The 21401-nt window shown below is 46.8% G+C and overlaps 1 protein-coding gene across 4 annotated transcripts in view; it reads left to right on the forward strand.

Moving 5' to 3' along the window:
- CACNA1I (calcium voltage-gated channel subunit alpha1 I) overlaps window positions 1-21401 on the forward strand; it is a 164852-nt gene that overhangs the window by 12624 nt on the left and 130827 nt on the right. For all 4 annotated transcript variants that reach the window (XM_032106585.1, XM_032106586.1, XM_032106587.1 and 1 more), the window contains one exon: window positions 918-1219. In XM_032106585.1, the coding sequence (XP_031962476.1) occupies window positions 939-1219 (281 nt within the window). In that variant the 5' untranslated portion in view covers window positions 918-938. The remainder of the gene's footprint in view (window positions 1-917; window positions 1220-21401) is intronic.

Here is a 21401-nt window from a genome sequence, read left to right on the forward strand (position 1 = left end):
AGCTTCTCGTGCACCCCCAGTCAACTCACGGGTGGGGTGATGTGAGAAACAGAAAATGCCTTGATGCTGCTCAGCAGTAACTAAATCATCTAACAATGTTCCTGGTACGAATCCAAAATACAGCGTTACTCCAGCTACTATGAAGAAAATTAACTCTTCCCCAGCCAAAACCAGCACAAGCTGCCAGCGAGTGTGACACCTGCTCTTTTCATGCCCACCCATGCTCTCTGACCATTCCATTAGTGGAATAACTTTTACAGCCCGTGTTCATAGTGTTTCCAATGCCCCAGCACAGGAGAGCTCAACAAGCTCCAGTAAAAGGTGCTTAATGTTTAATCCCACTCCTGGCTTGTGTTACAGCTCCCTGTTTGAATGAGTGACTGTCGTGTATGGGTTTGACATGCATTTGTCAGTGCCAGTCTGAGGGAGCCTGTGCGATGGTGTGACACAGGGCCAGCCCAGAGTGCGTTTGGATGGGAGAGCTGGGACAGCAAAGCTGAACCTGGAGCTGGCAGGACCCTGTTAGGGACTGCAAGGGCAGGATGGCTCTGCTTTGTTAGGATGGGCCCGTGCTGTTCAAAACACTGTGCTCTGTTATGGCACTCAGGCTGCCTCCAAAAGAGCTGGCACCATCCCCTGAGATGGCGCAGCACTGTGACAGGGTGTCCCAGGGGCTATGGGGATGGTTTAAATGGTGATGGAGAGGAGTAGCCCACGGAGTCTTGGTGGAGAGAGTGACTGGCAGAAAAGAACTTAAAACTGCTTCAGCACCAAGTGTGAACGTGGTTTATCATTTGTCAGAGCCATCAGTCCTGCAGCTCTCCCCTGCTCTGGACTTGCTAGGAGAGCACAGATGTACTGTGCTTTTGCTGCTGATCCTTGTGGGATTTAATTTCTCTTTCTCACCTCCTCTCCAGGGGTTCTCGCTTGTGGCTGGCATGGCAGAGTACGTCCCCCAGCCTCCCTCCACCTGGCCCGCAGGCCCACAGCCCCCTCACACTTCTGCCATCTGCCCACTGGAACCTGTGGATCTGGGCATCTCAGAGCAACAAACGCCACCGGAGCAGCCGCCTTCCTCCCTGGAGCTGGGTGAGGATGAAGAAGTCAGCTCCCCTCCGGATCCTGATATCCCCTACCCAGACTTAGCCCCAGTTGTCTTCTTCTGCTTGAAGCAGACCACCAGCCCACGGAGCTGGTGCATCAAAATGGTGTGCAACCCATATCCTTTCTGAGCTGCCCCTTCTCCCTCCCTGCCTCTGGCTCCTTCCTGCCCCATCCTTCCCTTATCCTGCCCTCCTGGGGTGCCTTGCAGGTAAGGAATAACTTTTATTACATATTTAATGACCTTCTTTGTTCATTGCTTTTGTTTAAACAGAACCTTTGCTATTTCAGTGTGTGATCAAAGGAAACTGATTATGAAAGAAGGGACTTCAGAAAGAGCTGCTGACAGTCCCAGGCACAGGGACTGGGTGCGGGGAGAGTGGAGGTGTGAGGAGAGGTATATTACAAAGGCCCGTTCTTCCCCTTCCCAACTCCCTTTTTGCCTGGGACAGAGTAGGATTTGCTAGCCCAGGAGCTTTTCAGACTGCCATGAATGGTGGAGGTGTCTGAGAATACAGGCTTTAGTGAGAGCTCACCTTGCCCTTAGTGAGGGAACCACCACTGCCTCTGTACCCTGATTGCAGGGGTACCCAGGTGACCCCTTGCCTTTCCATTTAGCACATGTCACTGTCCTGCCTGGGTCTTGTTGTGATGTCTGGCCACGAACGAATGGGAGAATTTGATGCTCTGGTCCACACACCCTGGGAGAGATCTCTGGGGCATAAGCACGTCCTCCTTTCCATGGTCAGCAATCACACACGTGTTATCATTCACACTCAGTGCCTTGATGGCAGGAGGGCCCCTGCAGCCCATCAGTGTAAACAATGGCCACCTGCACAGCTCATTGGCTGCAGCCTGCCAGGTGGGCTCCAGGTAGAAAAGAGCTGGTGGTTGTTTGAGCTGTGGGATCCTTGCTGGTGTGGAGGAAATGGAGAGGAAGATGGGTCATTAGAGAGCTTTGTCTGAAGTTTTATGTGAGCATTTTTCTAGCTGGAAATTTCAAGCGACAGCACTTTCTACCTGGAAGTTTCTTAGTTGCTAGTTAGGTGGGTATTATCTATAAGGATGCTTAGTGTTGATGTATGGCCTTCTAGATTAAGTCTGAGTGTCTGGGGATACAGTAGAGACTAGCAAAATGTTCCCAAGAGTATTTTCAGCTTTAAGAGCCAACCCCGGGTGAAGATTTGAGGTAGTGCCAGCAGTAACAGCTGACCTTAAATGGATGAGATTTGTTTTAATTTCAAGTGTAGGTTAAGGTTTGTGTTTGAGCTCTGAGTTCTTGTCTTAAAGTTCAAAAGCCACTGAAGAGGTGTCGCAGTCTCAAACACAGGTTATGGCTGAGAACACATTGGAGATTTAGACATTCTGCTTTCCTTTCTACTGGCTGCTCTATAAAATTTTAAAACTTTGTGTTGAATTATGCATTGCGTTTCTATCACTGTGTGCCTGTGCTAGTTATTACATCCTGGGAATGTTGTCACAGCATGTGGTAGAGCAGAACTCAGAACAGGACTCAGAGTAATGCACGAGACATTTGTGTCATGGTCACAGGCTAGATTTGGGAAGTGAAAGAAGAGTAACATCTTGGGTTTGGGATGAAGGCTTGCTTTTGGATGGGGGAAGGAGGTTTTGATGGCAGAAGACAAGAGCCTGTCCTTATTTCTGGCTAAAAAGTCATAATAATCCCTCCAATTTGGTATATTGCAAGGAGTTTGCTTTAAATTGTTGGAGCTATTATTCAAGAAATTGGGCTGTTTTAGTTTTTAAGTGTTACTTTGGTCCTAATCTGCAGACAAGTGTGCTCTTCGACTCAGAAAAGGACTTCTTATTAGAAACTATACAATGAAGGAAAAAGCCTCATCCAGTCACTTGCTGATGACCTTGCACATGGCTACAGGAGACACCAGGGAGTGAAGGGCAATGGTGGGGCTGCTGGAAACCTTTTGGAAGGGTTATCTCAAACCTGAGCTTTCAGCTCAGCTGTGTGAAGCTGGGAGATTACATGACTAGTGGAAACTGAGAGGTGAGGACTCAGCCCCTCCTCTGATTTCCCTTCAACCCCTTGTGCTCCTCTTTTTCAATGGATTATGCAATAAGTAGTTCACATAAGTTTTTTTTCCTCAAATGAGGGGTTGTTTCTGCACCCTGAAGGCTTTTTACAAGTAACCACATGCTCTTGGCATCACACTTTTTTTTCGAAAGCACTGTAGAAAGGATACATTTGTATGGCCTGGTGGCAGATGCCTCGCAGTGGCCTCCTCCCTGGCTGGGAATCAGACCCTTCATAAAAGATGCTTCTGTGAAAATCAAATCATGTCTTCTAGGAGCTGATATGCTTGCCTGCTTTCCATCCATTATATGGAGCTATTGGGTCTCCAGTGTGCTCAAGCTAAGCAGGGGCAGGGTGAGTCACTGTCATGGGTCAACACCTGACCTTTCATGAAGATTCAGCAAAAAGATGGGGCATTAATTAAATGCCTATTAATCTTCTTGTGGAATTTTTTACTAGGCTAGAGCTTCACGATCACTGTTATGGAAGTACTGTCAATGAGATTTAAAATGGAAACTCTGATAGTTAAGGACTGTGTAGCAATTTTTTTAAGCACGAGGTCATTAACCACCACATTTCAATTTAGGTGATTGCATTCTAACTACTTAAATTCCCCTCTCCTGAAGATTATTTTTCTTTTTGTGAGCAGTCCTGCAATTTTGTTATGTGCTATTAAACAGCTGCCATATTGCTTTGCTGCAGTGCAGTAATAGGAGAAAGAACCACTTATTTCTTTGCTTTAAAATAGCTTCTGGAAGCATATTAGTGTAGAGATGTGTGATGCTGTCATTGCAGAAGTTGTAGATCCTAACTCCCTTGTAAGAAGAAGACTATGATCCCTGTGAAAGTCTGGGTGTTTGTCCCCAAAGAGAGTATTTACTGTGCTTTTTGCCGTTTTAGTGTGTGGTGAAAAGGAGCCTGATTCTTTTAAGTTTGGTGATTTGCATGTTTTTGGGAGGACTTTATATACAGCACAAGTGAATTCTTGAATAACCTTGGTTTATTGGGAAGCAGATTTTTTTTTTTATTCCTGATATACTTTATCAGAGACAGGTGAGTTCTGTATCAGCTGGGAATGCAATGCAACGCAACACATAGCTGGAGCCTGGCTTGTGTCCTGATTAGAAAGGAGTTGGTGTGATGAAGCATGTGAGCAACCTGCCAGCTGGTTTCTTTAGGTTAATTTGGGCTTTGATAACTAGAGGCTGGACCATGATCTACAACTCAGAGTTGTAGATCATGGAGCTGTTGCAGCTACAATGTTAATACAGTCAACATTTGAGATATGGATATGAGAATGACTGTAAGATCTTTTTTTTTTTTTCCCTTTTATAAAACTTGACCTTAAATCCTATATGACAGAGTTTAAGCTCGGATGGGGAATAGGATGAAAAGTGTAAAAACATGTTTCCAAAACAACTGTATAGCCTTTATCTTATGAATTTATAAAATGTTTGGGACTAAATAACAGGTATGCCACATGGCACTTTACAAATGGATCGTCATGCACTTTGCAAGTTATGAGAAGATTATGACAGATGTCTGCAATGCTATTTGACTCCTTGGGGTTCCATAAAGACTTTACACTTCATCCATCCCGAGGGTCAAATGCAATAGATTTAGTTTGTCCTTTGAGCTTTCCTGTAAAAGACATGCTTCCCAGGAGGCCCAGGCCTCCCTTTGCTGTTACATTTATAATATTGGCATGACAGCGAGAGCATGAGTGAAGTGTGCCATTAAAAAATAAAATCAATGTTAAAACTGTAGCAGTAATGAGAGAGGCTCTGTAGTTCATTACTCTGTCATTTTCTTGCTTTTTGTTATATACTAACCCCTTGGTGAAGTTGTTGGCCATTTGGGCTTCTGTTTTGCTCTCAAGCAGTGAAGTGTTGCATTTCCAGCTGATTTCAGTGGTGTAGGAGCAGCAGGTCAGGTCCCAGATGAGCAAAAGCTTATACGCACATTTAATTTTTAGTACTGGGAGCTGTGTTTTACAGAGTATTGAGCAGAGTGACTTCTTAAAGCTGGTATGACTGTGTGTGAGAGGAGCTGCCTTGCAGCTCATTAGCCTTAAAATCCACCAAACAGGGGCTTTGCCATCATACCTGCTGCTAAAAATCCCACCTTGCTTCTGCAGGTACCTTTCCTGTAGCTTTTACTGGCAGCATTGTCAGCTTGGACCATGTGCTTGATGCACAAGGGAACAGGTCTGGCCCTGAGCATTTTGGTTGGAAACAGAGGAAACCTCCACATTTATTCCCCACCTCTTCCCTGCCTGGTGCCACAGGCATCATTTATGCATGAGTCAGTGGAATATAGGATGGCTGATGATGGCAATAGTGGTGTTTCATGCTGGCACTGCCCTCTGAGAGCCAAGTGCAGATTCAAATGTTGGAGGAGAAAAGAAAATGTGTGTGTGTGGATTGATACATCTCTTGGTGACAGTGGCAGCTGGTGCCACGGTGCATGGGGACTGTGAGCTGCCAAAATCACTGGGTTTTGGGTGCTGTGTAAGGCGACAACAAATCTGTTGCTCATTAAGCTTTGGGTGACTGTGTTATATATATAATATGCCCAAGTCAAATACCAGTTTGGGCAATTTGTTTATGTCCAGTGCAAATTCTGTAGTATGTTGTACTTGTTTCTGCCTTAATCTTGTACACTGTCAAATCCTGGGCAGTTTTCATAACAACTGGATGTAGTTCTACAATAAACAAGCACGATCTGCACATTTATTGCAAATCCTGTAGTAGTTGATGGCTGTCTTAAGGCCTGAGCTCCTGTAATCATCTGAATTTTACTTTTGCTTTTCACATGTATGTGTGTATATATAAATAAAAATAATGGTTTTCTGCATCTCTAGTAGGTAGAGAGAAGCTTGGAAATGTGACCAGAAAGTATCATAATACATCAAAAATTGAGCGGCTTATGAATTTTAAGCAGCATTCATCATTCTTGAGGACCTAAGGATCTTTCTGCTCTTGGGGTCGTCAGTATCAGCTTTTATGTGCATATTTGAAAAACAGTAAAATGTATATGTTGTTCATGTGTCTCCATTTTAAAGGCAGCTCTCTCCTGCCTCTCTTAAAAAGTCTGTCTCAGAAAACACATGAGGAATTTATTTGAGGCATTTATTTGAGGACTTTTGACAGCTTTATTTCATTCTAGGTCATCAGGCAGGTGTTGCTGCTGTGCCCTCCTTCCAACCAAGGAGAACATATCTATACACCCAAGCCCCATCAAGTGCAAGAGTTTGGCTTTTTTTTTTTCTGTAAGAGGTTATCTAACCCCTCTGCACTCCACAATGTGCTAAGTCAACTTTGCAGTTGCTCCCGTTGCGTGGGAAACTGAGCTGGCCAGAACTCTCCAGTGTGTATGCAGCGTTGGTGGCATTGGTGTTCCCCTGGGCAGGTACCAGATGCTTTTCAAGCTTTAAGAGGGAGCAAGACTGCTCTAGGTCCTGCTGGGTTTTCTGCCACCCTGCCAGGCTCCCTACTGGAATGAAGTTTGCTATTAGCAAATAAGGGTGACTTGTAATAAGGCAGTTGCCCATTATCTTGATTAATATTTGAAGGCACTGGATGCACGGGACCAATCTATCATCAACTGCTCTCCTCCCCTTTTGTGTCAGCAGTGTGCCTTAAAGCACACATTTCCTACCCTTGTGAACTGATCTCTAATTTCCCTGTTCATTCTCCTCTTGGAAAGCTGGTTAGGCTTTACCCCATCTAACTCTACCTGTCTGAAAACCATCCAGGGTCTCTGTATTTATTTGACAGACTGCCAGACTGTAGCAGGAAATTGTGTGCTTAACTGAACCCCTCTCTTCAGAGGGTAAAGCAGATCTCTGGATGTTCCTGTTCTTCCTTTAGCAAAGAAGAAGTTTCTGGATAGCAGGCTGGAGGGTTTGCATTTATGATTGGTATGCTGTTTGGTTTCCCAGATGCTCTAGAAGAAGGCAAAGGGAGAGAGCAGGTTTAGTTTTGGAAATTGTGCAGTCTGAACACTTTAATGTTTCCATAATGAAATATTGGGCAATCTTAGCTTTGTGGGGGGAGAGGAACCCCATCTACCTGGACTCCGAATTGGGGAAAAGTAAGTCTCTAAATTCCAGCTTTTTCTTAGGATAGCTGTTTCTTGATTGTGGTTGGTAGGCAGGTGGCAGAGGAAGCATGATAGAGCTCAGGGCCTTCAAAAGTAGTTGGGAAGGAAGTTGTCTTCACAAAACTAGTGACAAGGGAGTGCCATTAGTGCAGGTCATTTGATGTGCAAATTTACGAGGGGAAGTTTAGAGGAACCATTTGCACAGTCAGACGTGGTGTAGATGGAATTTAAACTCGTGCATAGTAGCACACAAGGGATGGATGCGTTTGAAGGGGTTCTGCATGCTTGAGATCTGTAAGAAATTGGCTGGGTTGTGTGTATGTGAGATGTATGCAATTCCAGGCAAGTGGGCAGATGTAAAGGGATGAGGTTTAAATTTGGCTGGCTTGCAAGATGGCCCCGTGTATCTAAGCACAAATGTTGAAACAGGATAAATCCCTGCCTCTCATCCCTTTAGCTTACTCCCTGGAGGCATTTTTTATAGTGAGAGCTCAAAGACCATGGCTTGGAAATGAAGAAGACAACAGCACATAACAAAACCAGGGCTCTGACTGAAGATTTAATGTTTAAAGGGTCTAACAAAATTGGAAATAAAGCTGAAAATTCATGGTGCATCCTTACTGTCTTCATTCAAAGCTCTGAGCACTTTTGCTGTTACTGAAGGATAGATTCCTGCTGTTGGAGGAAGGGCTAACTGCAAAACACAGAGGAGCCTGTGGTTTAGGAGAAGGGTGTTTCTGCTGCGTGTTTGTACTGCCCTGTTTCCCTAATACATTGAAGAAGCAATAAGAGACCTTCTAGACCTCTGTGCCCTGATGCTTCAGGAAAGTGGGGCTAGGACTTTTGCTGCAACAGCTTTTGATGAGGTGCCTTAATGCAGTCCCTGGTTTTATGGTCAATGAATGTGGAAAGTGCAGGGAGGCAGGTGAGAGAGAGTAGAAGATGCAAGTCTTATCCTTGTCTGGTATAAATTAGTGTTATTCTGCTATACCTAGTAAAACCAGACCTGTACGCACCAGCCACTGCTCTTCAGGTGAGGTCGGGAAGATTGGTCTTGTCTTGTCACACAGCACAGTGTATTTGTGGCAGCCTGGGGATATCTGGTAGTGCTGGGCCAGAAGAGAGGGATGATGTGCTCAGCTGGGATGCAGGGAGGGTAGCAGTGCCTGTGCTGGGGGACCGCCCCATCCCTCTGAGGAGTGCATTGCTGAACTGGAACAAATGCTGAAAAACCTTCCTGGAGCATATTGTGCTTATTCACTGGAATATATTTTGCCTTGGAGATGAGATCCATTTATTCTTTGAAAAATGGTCAGTTTGCCTTTTTCAGCCTTCATGAACACTGGAGCAGGGTGTGTGAGAGCACCAAAGGGGCTGTTGTAGGAATAGAAAGGGCAATAAAAATGCTCCTTTTGAGTTCAAGACTTATAAAATACTCTGACCGGACCTCTAATTGCATGTCTTGTTATAACAATGTGAATTAATGAAATTAACCACTAACAAATTGACCAGCTGCCTCTTTGAGGACTTGATGCTCTTCCCACCCCAGACCCTGGGAAAGGGCTTGCAGCTGTGGGCTGTGAGCATAATACTTGACAGGAGCTGCTTCAGGTGAGGAACAGTTAACAGAGTTGCAGCTCCTCTGCAGCAAATGGCCTGCAGCTGGTCCCAGTAGAGCTAAGATGAGAGTATGAAAAACTTGGCCCATTACAGACCTAGGGAGAGAACAGGCGCAAAGAGTCTGCCAAGTTGTCAGCCTCGAAGCTGGAAAGATCTCTGTAGTCCTGGAGAGACACTATTTTTGATTAGGTACTGTCTTTTGGTGTAGGAAGGCTCTAGTCTGGTGTAGGACAGACCAGGCTAAGCTTGCACCCACTTCTGTCCTGTGCTTGCTTTGCCCGCTGGTCCCAGTTGGCCCAGAGCACCTTGATCAGCCCCTTCCCGGGGTGCCTCATGTACGTCTGTGCCACTGCCTCTCCCCTGCTTCCCTGCCTGCTGAGGGGCAGGGCTGAGGGAGATCCTGCTTGACAAGTGCTTCTCTTAAATGGGGTTTTGCAGCCTCTGGCTGGTGGGGGCAATGGGATGAGGGCTGAGCAGTGGTGGGAAGGGCCACCAGCGGGGGCTGCCTGTTCAAAGAGACAGATCCAGTGGTGGATTGGGCTTGCCCTGCTCTTTGTCACTGCTGCTCCTTGGACTGTGAGCTTGTGCTGTGCTACCTCCTGTCAGCTGTGCTCCTCCACCCAGAAGGAACTGCTGCCCTACCTGCCTCCCCTCCTTGGCGGGGTTGTCTGGGCTCAGCTGTGGAAATAAGAAGGAATCATCTCAGTCAAAGCTTTGGAGGAGGAGAGAGTCTAGCTCAGGGGGATGTTTTCTTTATTCCATCTGGAGAAGACATCAGAGTTGTGACCAGCAGACAGGGAATGAGGTTGAGATGAGCAAGGAAGGCAGATGAGAGTGCAGCTGGACTTGTAAAATGAGAGATGAAGTGCGATGATGAGGAGGTAAGATACTGAGGGGGGTGATAAGTGGAGGTTATCTAGGTTGGGAACAGATGATACAAATCCCTGCTGACCTTGGCAGGCACCTCAGCAAACCCTTGAAATCAATGTATTGAAGGCAGCTGATAGATCTGAGACAATCAGCCTGAATGTTTGATCTTTGACTGCTATCAAGGACTGGTGAGGCAAGAAGGTGGTGTGATGGCAGTGTAAGCCTTCTGCTAGAGGATCTGCATAGGTGTTTGGATGGCTTGTCTGGTCTGAGGGATGGAGTTTGGGTGCAGTGTTGTGGCTGGAACAGCTTTTACTTGCCCATCCCTGATTGCAAAGTCAACGTGTGGGGATAGAGATGGAAAGCTTAGCTTGGCCTCCCTGCTTTTCCCTTCTCCAGCTTTCCTGATGCCCATTGCTTCAGTGCAGATTGGGAGGGGAGCAACTCCCTCAGGAGGGGTGGGGGATGCGCAAAGCTAAGATGTGGGGGACCATCTGTCCCCCTGAGACAATGGTGCCATTTACACTTACGTACTGCAATTCACCCAAGAGGAAAGATAAATCTGTCCTCGCTAATGATACATCACACTCTTTGCTTATCCTTTCTTCCTTTAGTTTTCTCTCCCCCAGTCTGCCCTTGTCATCACCCACTGTGCTTCAGTCTATAAAAGAAGCCATTGCTCCCCCTCCTTGAGTGTGATTTGATGCTTCTGAGTCCCTGCAACTCCCCTAGCAGACTCCCCTGTGACTAGCCACCCTGTCTATCCCTTTTCCTCTCTGTCTGTGGCAGTCTGTCATTTTCCCCCTCTTTCATTATTTCCCTTGCTGTCATTCCTGGATTTTGCTGCTACCAGCCTGTCTGCACTGACTGTTCCTGCCCTTGAATTGGTTCCTTCTGTAAAGTGCCTCTCTTGGCCAGTGTTGTGGACAACAGACTTACTGGGGTGAAAGGCCAGGGCTTAAAGGGAAGACCTGGATGTAGGATTTAAACAGAGGACATCATTGATTGGCTTAGTTAGAATGAGGGAAAAGGCCAGGGCTCTGCAGAGGTGTGAGAGTTTACCTGTGAAAACAGCAGATATCTGCCCTCTCTGGAGGGGATTTCTACATGGCAGGGTGGAATTGCTTTTTCCTTGTGCTCACAGGCTGCTTCCATCCCCCTTTAGAGCATTCCAAGCCCAGGTCAGCTGCTATCTTCCTGTGCCCTCTGACATGCTAGTGGCATCTCTGATGTCCCCGTCCTGAACGGTCAGTGTGTGGGAGCACTGTGCTCATTTCCGAGTGGCAGAGTCTGGGGGGTGCATCTACCTGGGAGCAGGGACAGGCTGCTGGTAGGTGACCACCTCCTGAGCCAGCCTGGGTAACACTTGCTGCAGGATCAGCTGGCCCTGGCCTTCTCTGGGATGTAGCTGGTGCTCTGCTAATCCCTGCTAACCAGAGCTGGGTCTTGTGGACAGGCAGGGACAGATGTGAGCTCAGCATGCTGGCTGGGAGCTGTGTATCTGCAATCTCCTGGCCCTGTGCCCCAGCTTGGAAGCTGGGCAAGATGCTCAAGGATTTGCTTACAAAAGTTGAACCAACAGTGCTGTCTCAGCCTTGTTCCTGACCCCTGAACCTTTGTGAGGGCTGTTTCATCGTTACTTTAATAACTTGGTATTGTTTATCACTACCTCCCCGGGGTAGCAAAAAAAATGCTGAAATACTACAAGGGCTTTAAGACTGCTTGTAGCAACTGGATGTCATGAGAGGCAGAGTGAACCAAATGTACCTCCTGGGGGATTTCTCTTCTCAAAGAGTCACGGATGAAAAAGGCTAACATCAGTACAAATTCATCCAGGAGAAAGCTGCTGAATCCAGTGCTTGTAATGCTAGCTCTGAGATTCGCCTCAACAGGCAAGAAGGGAAGGAAGGAAAGAAAACACATGGTAAAATATTAACCTCCCTATTGGAGCAGGCAGTTTGTAACAAACAGCAGCTGTTCTCTTTCACGGCATGAAAGATGTAGGAGCTCAATATTTGAGAGAGGAGAAATATTTTCTTCCATGCAGAGGTTGATGGTTTCTCACATCAAAGATCCAAAATATCTGCTCGTCTTCTAAGCCCTGCTTATTATTTGGACGCATGGTGAAATGTCTGTACTTGGCAAATCCTACTTGCCCCATCATTCACACACCCCAAAAGGAATGCTTCCTGTCTTTACCTGTATCCTGCATCTTGCTTCTCAGCCAAGATCGCTTCGCTCTAGTGTTCCCCTAAGAATACCACGTCCTTGTTTTCTACAAAATGTTCTACAGATCATTTACCAGCCAGCTAGCAGATGTTAACAAGAATTGTTAACAGTAATCAGGCTAAAGCATATTTGAGAAAAATAGGTTTTGTGATGTACTGCAGTTTTTATGTAATTGTTTTTGTTCACATATTTACCAACTTGTGATGTAATTTTTGCTTTGAGTAAGTCTCTTGGGTTTGTAGGTGATTCTGGAAGGCTCTGCTTTGTCCACATATGAGACTCAGGCCAGACCTTGAAAGTGTTTGTCATGAGTGAGTTATATTAAAAAAGACAGCCTCACAGAAGTGCAACAGTAATAATATATTGCCTTTGGTACTGTCTGATGTTCAGTGCCACTGGCCAACTGTGATATTCCTTAATGAAGAATATTTTTTCCCTCAAGGCAATTTTTTGCTTGCTTTTTTCTTTCCCTGTGGCTCCTTTCTGATTAATTTTCTTGATGGATAAGGATCCTTCCCAGCTTTGGAGTTTGCTCCTCCCTTCTCTGTACTTGTTGACCCACTGTTTAGCAGCCTCTGTGCTGGCAACTGCGCTTGTCTTCCCATCTGGACCCCTCTCTGGAAGTGGGATTTTAGTGAGTGGAGGAGGCTCTAGATATTATCCCACTTGTTTTATACAGGAAAATCCTTTGGAGACAGCAGTCTTCTCACTGTTTTCTTGTAGCATTTTTTTCCTTTCTTTCCTGCCCAGCAGGATCTCTGAAGAATCTCACACAGTTCATACAAGGGCCATGAACACAAATAGAACCAAAGAAATGGAAGAACAATTTCCATTGTTACATGAGGTGGTAGCATGGTTTTCAAAAGCTGTCCAACTTTTCCATTGGAACAGTCTTTTTATGCCTTAAAAAACCCCTTAGTTTGAGGTCTGGGAGGCAGGAACCAGGCAAAACTCTGGGGAAGGATACTGAGATGGGGGACTGAGAAGCCCAGGAGGAGGAAAAGGCCACTGGGTCAGGCAGCCAGCAGGGATCTGCCCTCCAGAGTGGAGGGTCTGGGCAGCAATGGCATGAGGGAGCAGCTTGGAGAATGGACTGGTTGGGCTGGGTAAGGCTGATGGAGGGGCTGGTAGCCAGGGTGGGTGAGGAGAAGGTCTGGAGGGAGAAGCTGGCTGAGAAGGCTGGGGCAGTGAGCCCAAATGGAGGCAGGCTGGCAGCGCCGGGGGGCTCAGCACCCCATGTAGTGGGGTGAAGCTGTGTCCCCACCCTAGAGCCTGCATGCTTTGTATTCCTACTTGTTTGTGTTTCCCTGCTGCCAGCAAACCCCTTTAGGGCCCGCTGGCTAAAGAGGCGTCACATTACTGTCTTCACTGAATGCCATCCCTCCCTGTGGGTGCAGGGATCCTGTGGGGAAAAAACAAACCTGAACATGTGAACATGCAATGAAAGGTTGTGTTGTGAAGGTGGTGTGGAGAGGGAGAAACTGAGATTCCACTTTCATCCTTAATTTATTGGATTGAGTCATATCAGGCAGTCTCTCCTGAGCATATTCAAAGCACAATTTTTTTTTGCTATGGCAGCTGCTAATTTATCTGCATTTGGATGGGTTGTTAGAGGATGAGTGAAAGAGGTCTTGGGTTACTACCTGCTGCCCAGCATGAAAGCAGTGTTTCGGAGCATCCAGCAACAAGTGCTAGTCAAAAAACGAACTGGGGCACTTACAAACAGACAAAATAACTTTTATATTTGCAATCATTAACATTCAACTTAGTTTTTCCTCATAGCAGTCATACCTGCTATGTAAGTTTCAGCTCAAGCTGCCAGTCAAATGAAGCTCTAAGCAAATGAGACAGGGTGTTGGAAAGAAGAAGAGTTTGTGGTAGGATTAATTAAAATTAGCGTTATCAGTATAGCTGCATGCAGCCTTCCACCATATAGGTCAGCTCTCTCTGAAACCTCAGATTTCCCCTACAATGCAATAATTAACTATTAAAGTAGGTACTTAAAAACAGCATTCCTCCTCCAGGAAACCATAACCCAGGATTTTTTTTCAAAGCACAGAATTAATTGCATCCCTTCACAGTATCTTTGAGGTGCTGTTATTTCTTTAAAATGCATTTACAGCATATTGTGATATGTCACACATCCTTTAAATATCCAATAGCTTTTTAACTTTTAAAAATCTAGTTCACACTTAGTGGCATGTCTGTAATGCATTTTTCTGGAACGTGTGGCAGATGTCTGGGAAACTGTGTTTTCTCCCATATGGGGGTTATTTTACTGGAAAATGAAAGAGGGTTGACACTTCATTTGATTTTCCTGAGCTGTCACATCAGGGATTCTCTAGCTGGGTGTGAGACGTGAATCCAGATCATACGTCAACTGCACAAGGCAAGATGTGCTCCCTTCCCTGTGTGAAGGGGGACTTCCCATTGAAGAACATCCTCTGAGGGCTACAAGGGGGTGAAAACAGGATGGGAAGGTCTGCTCTAGGATACCCTGCTCCATGGGACCATGGGCCTTCTCAGCATGCTCTGAACATACAGAAGTAACATTAAGTCTGTACTTGGACCTTCCTCTATGAGGAGGAGGCAGGTGGCAGCTTTGAGGCTCCTCAAACCTTAAGGATACTCCTGATACTTGTGACCCAGGTGCCTGAAGTGAGCTGGCACTTCAGGGTTGTGTGGTGCTGGATTTGACTCCTGGAGAGGAGTCATAGGTGCCAGGGCTGCGGTCACTTTAGATGTAAGGCCACCATTGCATGACTGTGGTTTATGGACACACAGCAGGGAATTTGTCATCTGTGTTGGCCAACAATCTCTGTCTGCAGATCTGTGTTTCTGTTCTGACTCCTTCCTCTCTGCTCTGAATGTGGCTTTGCATCCTCTTGTCCTTGCGCTATGGTGAGTTGTCCCCGCATTTTCTTTCCTGTTCCCAGACTGAGCACTGTGCTTAGGGCAGGCCCCTCTGTTGTTTCCCCTGCAACATCAGAGGCAGGGGAGGGGAGGAAGTTGAGTGGAGAAACTGCTGCAAGTCCCTGAAGGTAATGCCTGTGCCAACATCGCCCCTTTACTGAGACAGATGCAGCGGGGATAAATACCAGGTGTCTCTTGCAGAGTAGTTAAATGTACCAGCAGTCCCTATTTTGTCATGTTAGGACAGAAGAGTCTTCCAGCTTTACATTTCAAAAGATTGCCTGTGGCACTTGGCACACCCCTCTTGTGCACAACCTGCGAGATACACTCCTGAGTTTCTGGGTAGCAAAAATGCCAGAGAATTATTTGGCTGTGGTAGCAGTCAGCGTCCTCACTGCTGGTATGTGTGAGCACAGGCACACTGCTGTCGAGGCATTTCTGGGCAGAGTTTCCTAGGGACTGAGGAGCATAGCCCTGGGGGAAGCTGTCACTGAGGGCACAAGGCTAGGAAAGCGGGAAGGTGCTGAATATCACTGGAAATACAGACATGGAGGCATGCCTCCTACATGGAGGCAAGGGGATGGGTGGGTGAATGACCTGGAATGTCCCCCACCAGACTGAGGATATCAGTGATCCCATCAGTGGCAGCAAAGGTGACAGGTTAGACAGCTCTAGCAGGAGAGCATAAAAGTAATTATTTCCTTCCCCATCCACTTCACTTCTCTGGGCACTTCTTGAGTGTGATTAAGCTGATTAGTGTCATGCACTTGAGACTTTGTCTTGTACCTATGGCATTTCCTATCCTTGTTTGCATGTGTGAAAGATTTCCTCATCCATTGCCATGACACCTCTCCCCACTGGACTCAGGATTATGCTTTTCTGATGATTAATGTTTTCATGGATCTCAGGTAGCTTTCCAGGAACAGAGACATTCCCAGTGGAGGATCTGATGCCAGGTCTTTAGCTGTTGGGTTTAATAGTTACATCTGGGATTATTTCATCTCACGGAATGACCTCTTCTGAGACACTGCTGCTTGCCTCAAATAGGTTTGTATTTATAGGTTTATCTCTGCACCCTTTCCCCACCAAGTGTGCTGCTTTTGCCTGGTGCCCTCAGGCACGTAGCTACAAGCTTGTGCTCGGAAATTGTGGGAAGGCTTTGTGCACCTCATGGAGCCAGAGTGGCTCTCAGCAGAAATGTGGACAAGCAGCAATCAGACCACCAAAATGCACTGAGAACTGGCCAGAAGAAAGTATAGGAACTGTTACTGCAATGTATATATTGCTTTTATACTATTAAGTCCTATATTGATACACATACACAGTAAAGATATTTGACTGATACAATTACTACATAATAAATCACCTAAGTGAGCTCTTTATTACTCTAATTTATATGAATCTGTATAAATCAGAGGTGTACTCACCATTCCTTTGCTGTCCCTGAAAGATGCAGGAGGATTAGAAAACATTTGCATTGATGAGTCTTGGGTAAATATTTGACCTACTGGTGAATTCCTCTGCAATTATTCCTTGGAGAGATTTGCTGTACCTTCCTCTGTGCATCTGTCTGGGTGATGCCAGAGGAATATGGGGGGGGGAGGGGGGGCACCTTTCACTGGTGTTTAAAATCCTGGGGGGACTGAAAAGGTTTTGAGGGGAATGTGAGGATTTAAACTTTTTTTACTGATGAAGTGGTAGAGGGAAACCTGGAGTAATGAGGAGAGAATGGGTCATGGTGGGGGAAATCTAGTGGGCTGCTGTATGTTGGGCCATCTGGAGGTTACTGATTGGGAGGGTAGGGACTGAAAGGCATCAGACAGTTAAAATCAGTGAGCTCCCAAATGTTGTTCAGGTGTGTTGAAATCCCCGTGTAAATCACCAGTGCAAGAAGTTGTGCCGATGGTGGGAGTGAAGTCCTCGCAACTCTTTCTGGGCACCTCTCTGTGGGATGACATATCCAGGCAGCCCGTGAAGATGAGAGGTGTGATTTGGTTAAAAAAATGTGGTGTGCTACAGGAACTGGAGCTCATACCCAGGAAATGGGCTGGTAAAGACAGAGCCTTCTTTTGGCAGAGGTGGGCATAGGGCTGCCCCTGCCTGCTGGCTGCATGCAAGGTGTGTTGAGCCTCCAGAGATGCTGAGTTTAGTGCAGGTAGGTGCTCAAGCATTTGAGTTGTAAGTGCTGTGGTTGATGAACTCACACCACTCCACTGGCTTCCAGAGTTCTCTTTGCTAACCCCAATTCAGGGCCTCTCGGGTTTCTCAAACTGGGGTGTAAATTTTAGAACAGAGAACAAGCTCTCTCTTGCAGGACATTGGCCACCCTTTGCTGTTTTGGTCAGGGTGAATACACTATAAAGAACAGCCTTTGTGTCTGTGCTGGTTTCATGCTCCTGTTCAAACCAGGCATTTACTGAAACAAAATTAAATCTGAGCTGGCAAGTTGAGTTTGAGTTTCAGCTTCAGTTGGCTTGGGCTTTGTTAAGATTAATTCTCCTTTCCCCCAAATGCTCGTACCTCCCACCCCATCCCCCAGAAAGGGAGGCAGCTGTTGTAATTTCTCTGCTCTCACAAAGGCACGGTGGGAAGAGGAGGCAAAGCAGAACATCGTCTACCTTCTCCTCTGGTGGCAGGCAGGGAGCTGATCTCCCAGAGGAGCTGGTGCCTAGCCTCCTGCATGTGGATTGGTGGGATGCTGCTCCATGGGGATGCTCATGTGGCAGGTCTTGCTGGAGGGAAAGAGGAGGAAGGTCCGTAAGAAAAGGCAACAGTCCAAACATTGAAAAGGTTCCCAGTTTGGCTACTTCGCTGGTCCTCTGTGTATCTGTCCATCTGAGGGAGAGCTGCTAGGAAGGACCTCCTGGGATGGCCAGGCAGCCTGGAGCGTGGAGACAGCACAGGAAAGAGGACCTGGGGGATGAGAGCAAGCACTGTGTTAGTGCTCCTAGGAGCTGGTATGTCTTTAAAGCTGATGTGTTGCCATGGTGTGCCTGGCAGTAAAGCTCCCTTGTTGCTTTTCTAATTCCATTCAGGCAAAGAAGAATGGTGAGGGGATTAAAAACAATGCAGAGCAAAGGCACTTTCTCTCCTGCTGTAGTGTGCTCTCCTCGGCTCCTGCACCCTTCACCACCTGGGCCTCTCTACAACTCACTCCCCCACATGGGTTGGTAAAACAGCTTCCCCAGTACCTGCTGCCCCAGGCAAATGTGTTGCCTTCCCACGTTGTGGGAGCCTGGGAGAGCACCTGCCACAGCTTCTGCATGAACAACAAAGCAGAGAGAGAAGGGAACTTTCTGGGAAGCCAGGAGTGTGGGTGCAGGACTGAAGGCAGCAGAACCAATGGCGGTACTTCCACTGAGGCAAACGGGAGCAGAACTGGGTTTGTGGAGGTCTGGTGTTAATTAGCTTTCTCTTTAGTTGCTTCTGAGTGTGTTAATTGTCCTGTAGTAAAAAATGTCAAAAGATCCTTGACTACAAGATATTAGAGGTAACATGACCTAGAAATATTAGGAGCAAGGAAAAGACACAGGATGCCACTTTATACCCTGTTCATCTTGCTTAGCTCTGTCTCTCTTCCATAAACTTTTGTCACCACTGTCCACCTCACATTGCCTTGTGATCTTGCTGTCTCTCGACCTCCTGCTTGCTGGTGTCTTTGCTGTCCCTGCCTTGGTCCCTCAGCTGGGTAAGCCACACAGTTCCGTTGCAGGGTGCTGGGGACCAGCCCTATCAAATCTCACTGTCTTCACCCCTTGCCCCTCCACAACTTGCTTGCTCCACTCCTCTGATTGTCACCCAATGTCTAGCCGCACTTCCTGTCATGGTCTCTTTCTCTAAGACTTGCTGTGACACAGGAGTCCCTGTGCAGCCAGAATAGCCCTCAATCCTCTGTGCCTACAATCGTCCTCCATGTGCAAAATCACTTTCTCCTTTCATTCCCCGTGTTTGATGGGGAGACAGTTGAGTCACTATTCCTTCAGCATCTAATATGGGGGAAATAATGTCTCAGGAAGGAGCAGTGGTGATAGAGGGAGAAGCTGCTGCTGTTCCTCTATATGGGCGGGATCATCCTGTGGTTCTTGAGGAGTTCAGGCAAGGTGGGGTTCCCTTCAGTGGGATGGAGTTGCTGCAGGGGCTCCTGAGTGAACCAAACCCTTGCTCTAGGAGAGGGAAGCTCCAAAATGGTGAAGAAACAACCCTGTTTCTCAGAGTGCAGCATGCTGAATCTCTCCTTGCTTTAATATGCAGCTGCTTCTCCATGGAGAGGTTCCCTGTCCCATGCCAGCTTCCCTTTCACAACAGCCAAAATTACTCCTGTGTTAGCCAGAGGCACTTTCAGTGAAAAGAAGCTCTTTGCTGTCAGGGTTCAGTGCAAACACCTTTTGCTTGGGAAAACGGGAGTCGAGTTTTGTTGCAGGTGATGCACCCCAGGGGAGCCCTCCTTGGTGAGCCCTGCTGCCCTCTTGCCCCAGGCTGCTCTCCCCCTTGATCTCTGACCCCTGACCCCCCTTCAGCTCTGTGGGGTCCCCCAGTCCCCATGCAGCTTTGCCAGTGGGTCTCTCCCCGTCACAGTGAGCTGCCAGGCTTCTCGTGCCCACACTTGATTACTGATGGATTAACGGTGTCTGAAGTTTGGTTATTAATCCTGACCTAAGGCAATATCTCATTAATGAAAATAAAACTGAAAATTAATAGAAGAGGAAATGAAGAGGCTGAAAGCTGATGAAAAGGGAACTGTGAGAGAGAAGTGTGAAAAAAGGGAGGAGGAAATTCGGTTTTGGGACTTGATTTCTCTGGAGGCAGAGTGGAGAGAAGGAAAAATGTAAGCCTTAATAGGGCAAGAGAGGACAGAGAGGTGGATGGAGAGAAAGGAGGGTCGAAGGAGCCCTTGCCTAGGCAGTGTGCCATGGGCCTGCTGAGAAGTCAGCAGGGCCAGGCTGAAGCAGATGGGGAGCGAAGGTTTGCAAGTCTGAAGGCTGCATGAAATATTTAAGATGCTCCATCACACCATCTTCTCAATGGTGGTGAGATTCTGGGTAGGAGGGACAAGAAAAATTTGGCTGATAAAAAAAATCTGACAACATGTCACAACTCTCTTCTTTACATCTCTCCTCTTATCTTTGGGGCCCTGGGCAACCTGATCTAGTGGGTGGCATTTGTGGGGTTGAGTGAGGGAGGGTGATTGGAACCAGATGATCTTTAAGGTCCCTTCCATCTCAAGTCATTCCAGGATCTTACTTTCTCCAGAGGTGAGCTGATGTGTAGCTAGGCTGGACACAAGGACTGGTTTCTTCAGCCTCTGAGGCTTTAGTTTGCTTTTGCTTTATATTTCTTCACATTCTTCCTTTTTTCCCTGTTCCCCAAACTCACAGCATCTGTCACACAGTAACCAACTTCAGTCTAGCTGGGCCTTGCTTGCTTCTCCTACTGCTGAGGCAGGGTGTAGCTCTGTCCCTTTTAGAGGCAAATGTGTCTTCCTCCTTGATTCTCTCAAGTCACCTCTCAAGCCCTTTTCTTTCTCCATTTGGTGCCTGGTCCTTTTGACATCTGCTTGTGGGAGTGGGATGACTTGACCTGCGTCAGTTCGGTGAAGCCTTGAGCTCAAGTGAGGTGATGCAGGAACAGAATCTGGTTGTAAAAGTACCCACAAAGATTTCTCTGACTTTATCCCACATTGGCTGGCAGAGGCAAAGCTCTTGAAGTGTGATGAATGTCACTGAGTGTCTGAGGATCCAGGCAATGGCAGAGCCCAAGAGAAATCAGAAAGCTCAACTCAGCTCATGAGGTTTTGGGCCACTGTGTCCTACATTCTGCTTACGTACAAATACCACTATTGTGCAATGCCATCACCCTTTGCTTTTCCTGCTTCCCTTCCCACCATGAAAGCAGAGAGCTGCTGCCTTTAGACTGGATGTGTGTAATCGCCATGACCTAGTTTGGGAACTGCATCTAGAAGGGAGAGAAAACCATGTCCATTAAGTTAAAAAATACAATAAATAACTACATTTTTCCCTCTCCATGCCCTGCAAATCCAGTGTTAAATTCACCTAGTAATTTAGATCAGGCTTTGGTTATGTTAAAAAAAAAAAATCTCAACACCTGTCGCAGGTGCTGTTTTTAAATGTAGGAAGGAGTCCAGACTTAATTCTGAATGCTTCAGCTCTAGAGACCTCATTTAGGGGTGGCAGGTGCTGCATCTTTCTTTTGTGATCTTCCTGTGCATAGTGTGTCCTGCCCACTGTTTGCTGCCTCCCTGCCCCTGTGAACTGTGCCTGATCTTTCTAAGATGGTGGAGTTGTCTGTTCCTGTTGCTGATCCACCTGAGGACTGCAGGTGACAGGTTAGCAAGTCCACGTTAGTTTTTGGGTTTGGGGGTTTTTTTGAGTGGGGCAATAAGGGAAGGAAGGATATGAATTACATTTGACGTGGTTCACAAGGCAAGTGAGCCTGGGACTGGTCTCCAGGTTTTCTTGATTGCTCTCTGTCTGGCATCAGAAAATATCACAGGACA

Source organism: Corvus moneduloides, chromosome 4 (genome assembly GCF_009650955.1).
Source record: "Corvus moneduloides isolate bCorMon1 chromosome 4, bCorMon1.pri, whole genome shotgun sequence".
NCBI lineage: Eukaryota > Metazoa > Chordata > Aves > Passeriformes > Corvidae > Corvus > Corvus moneduloides.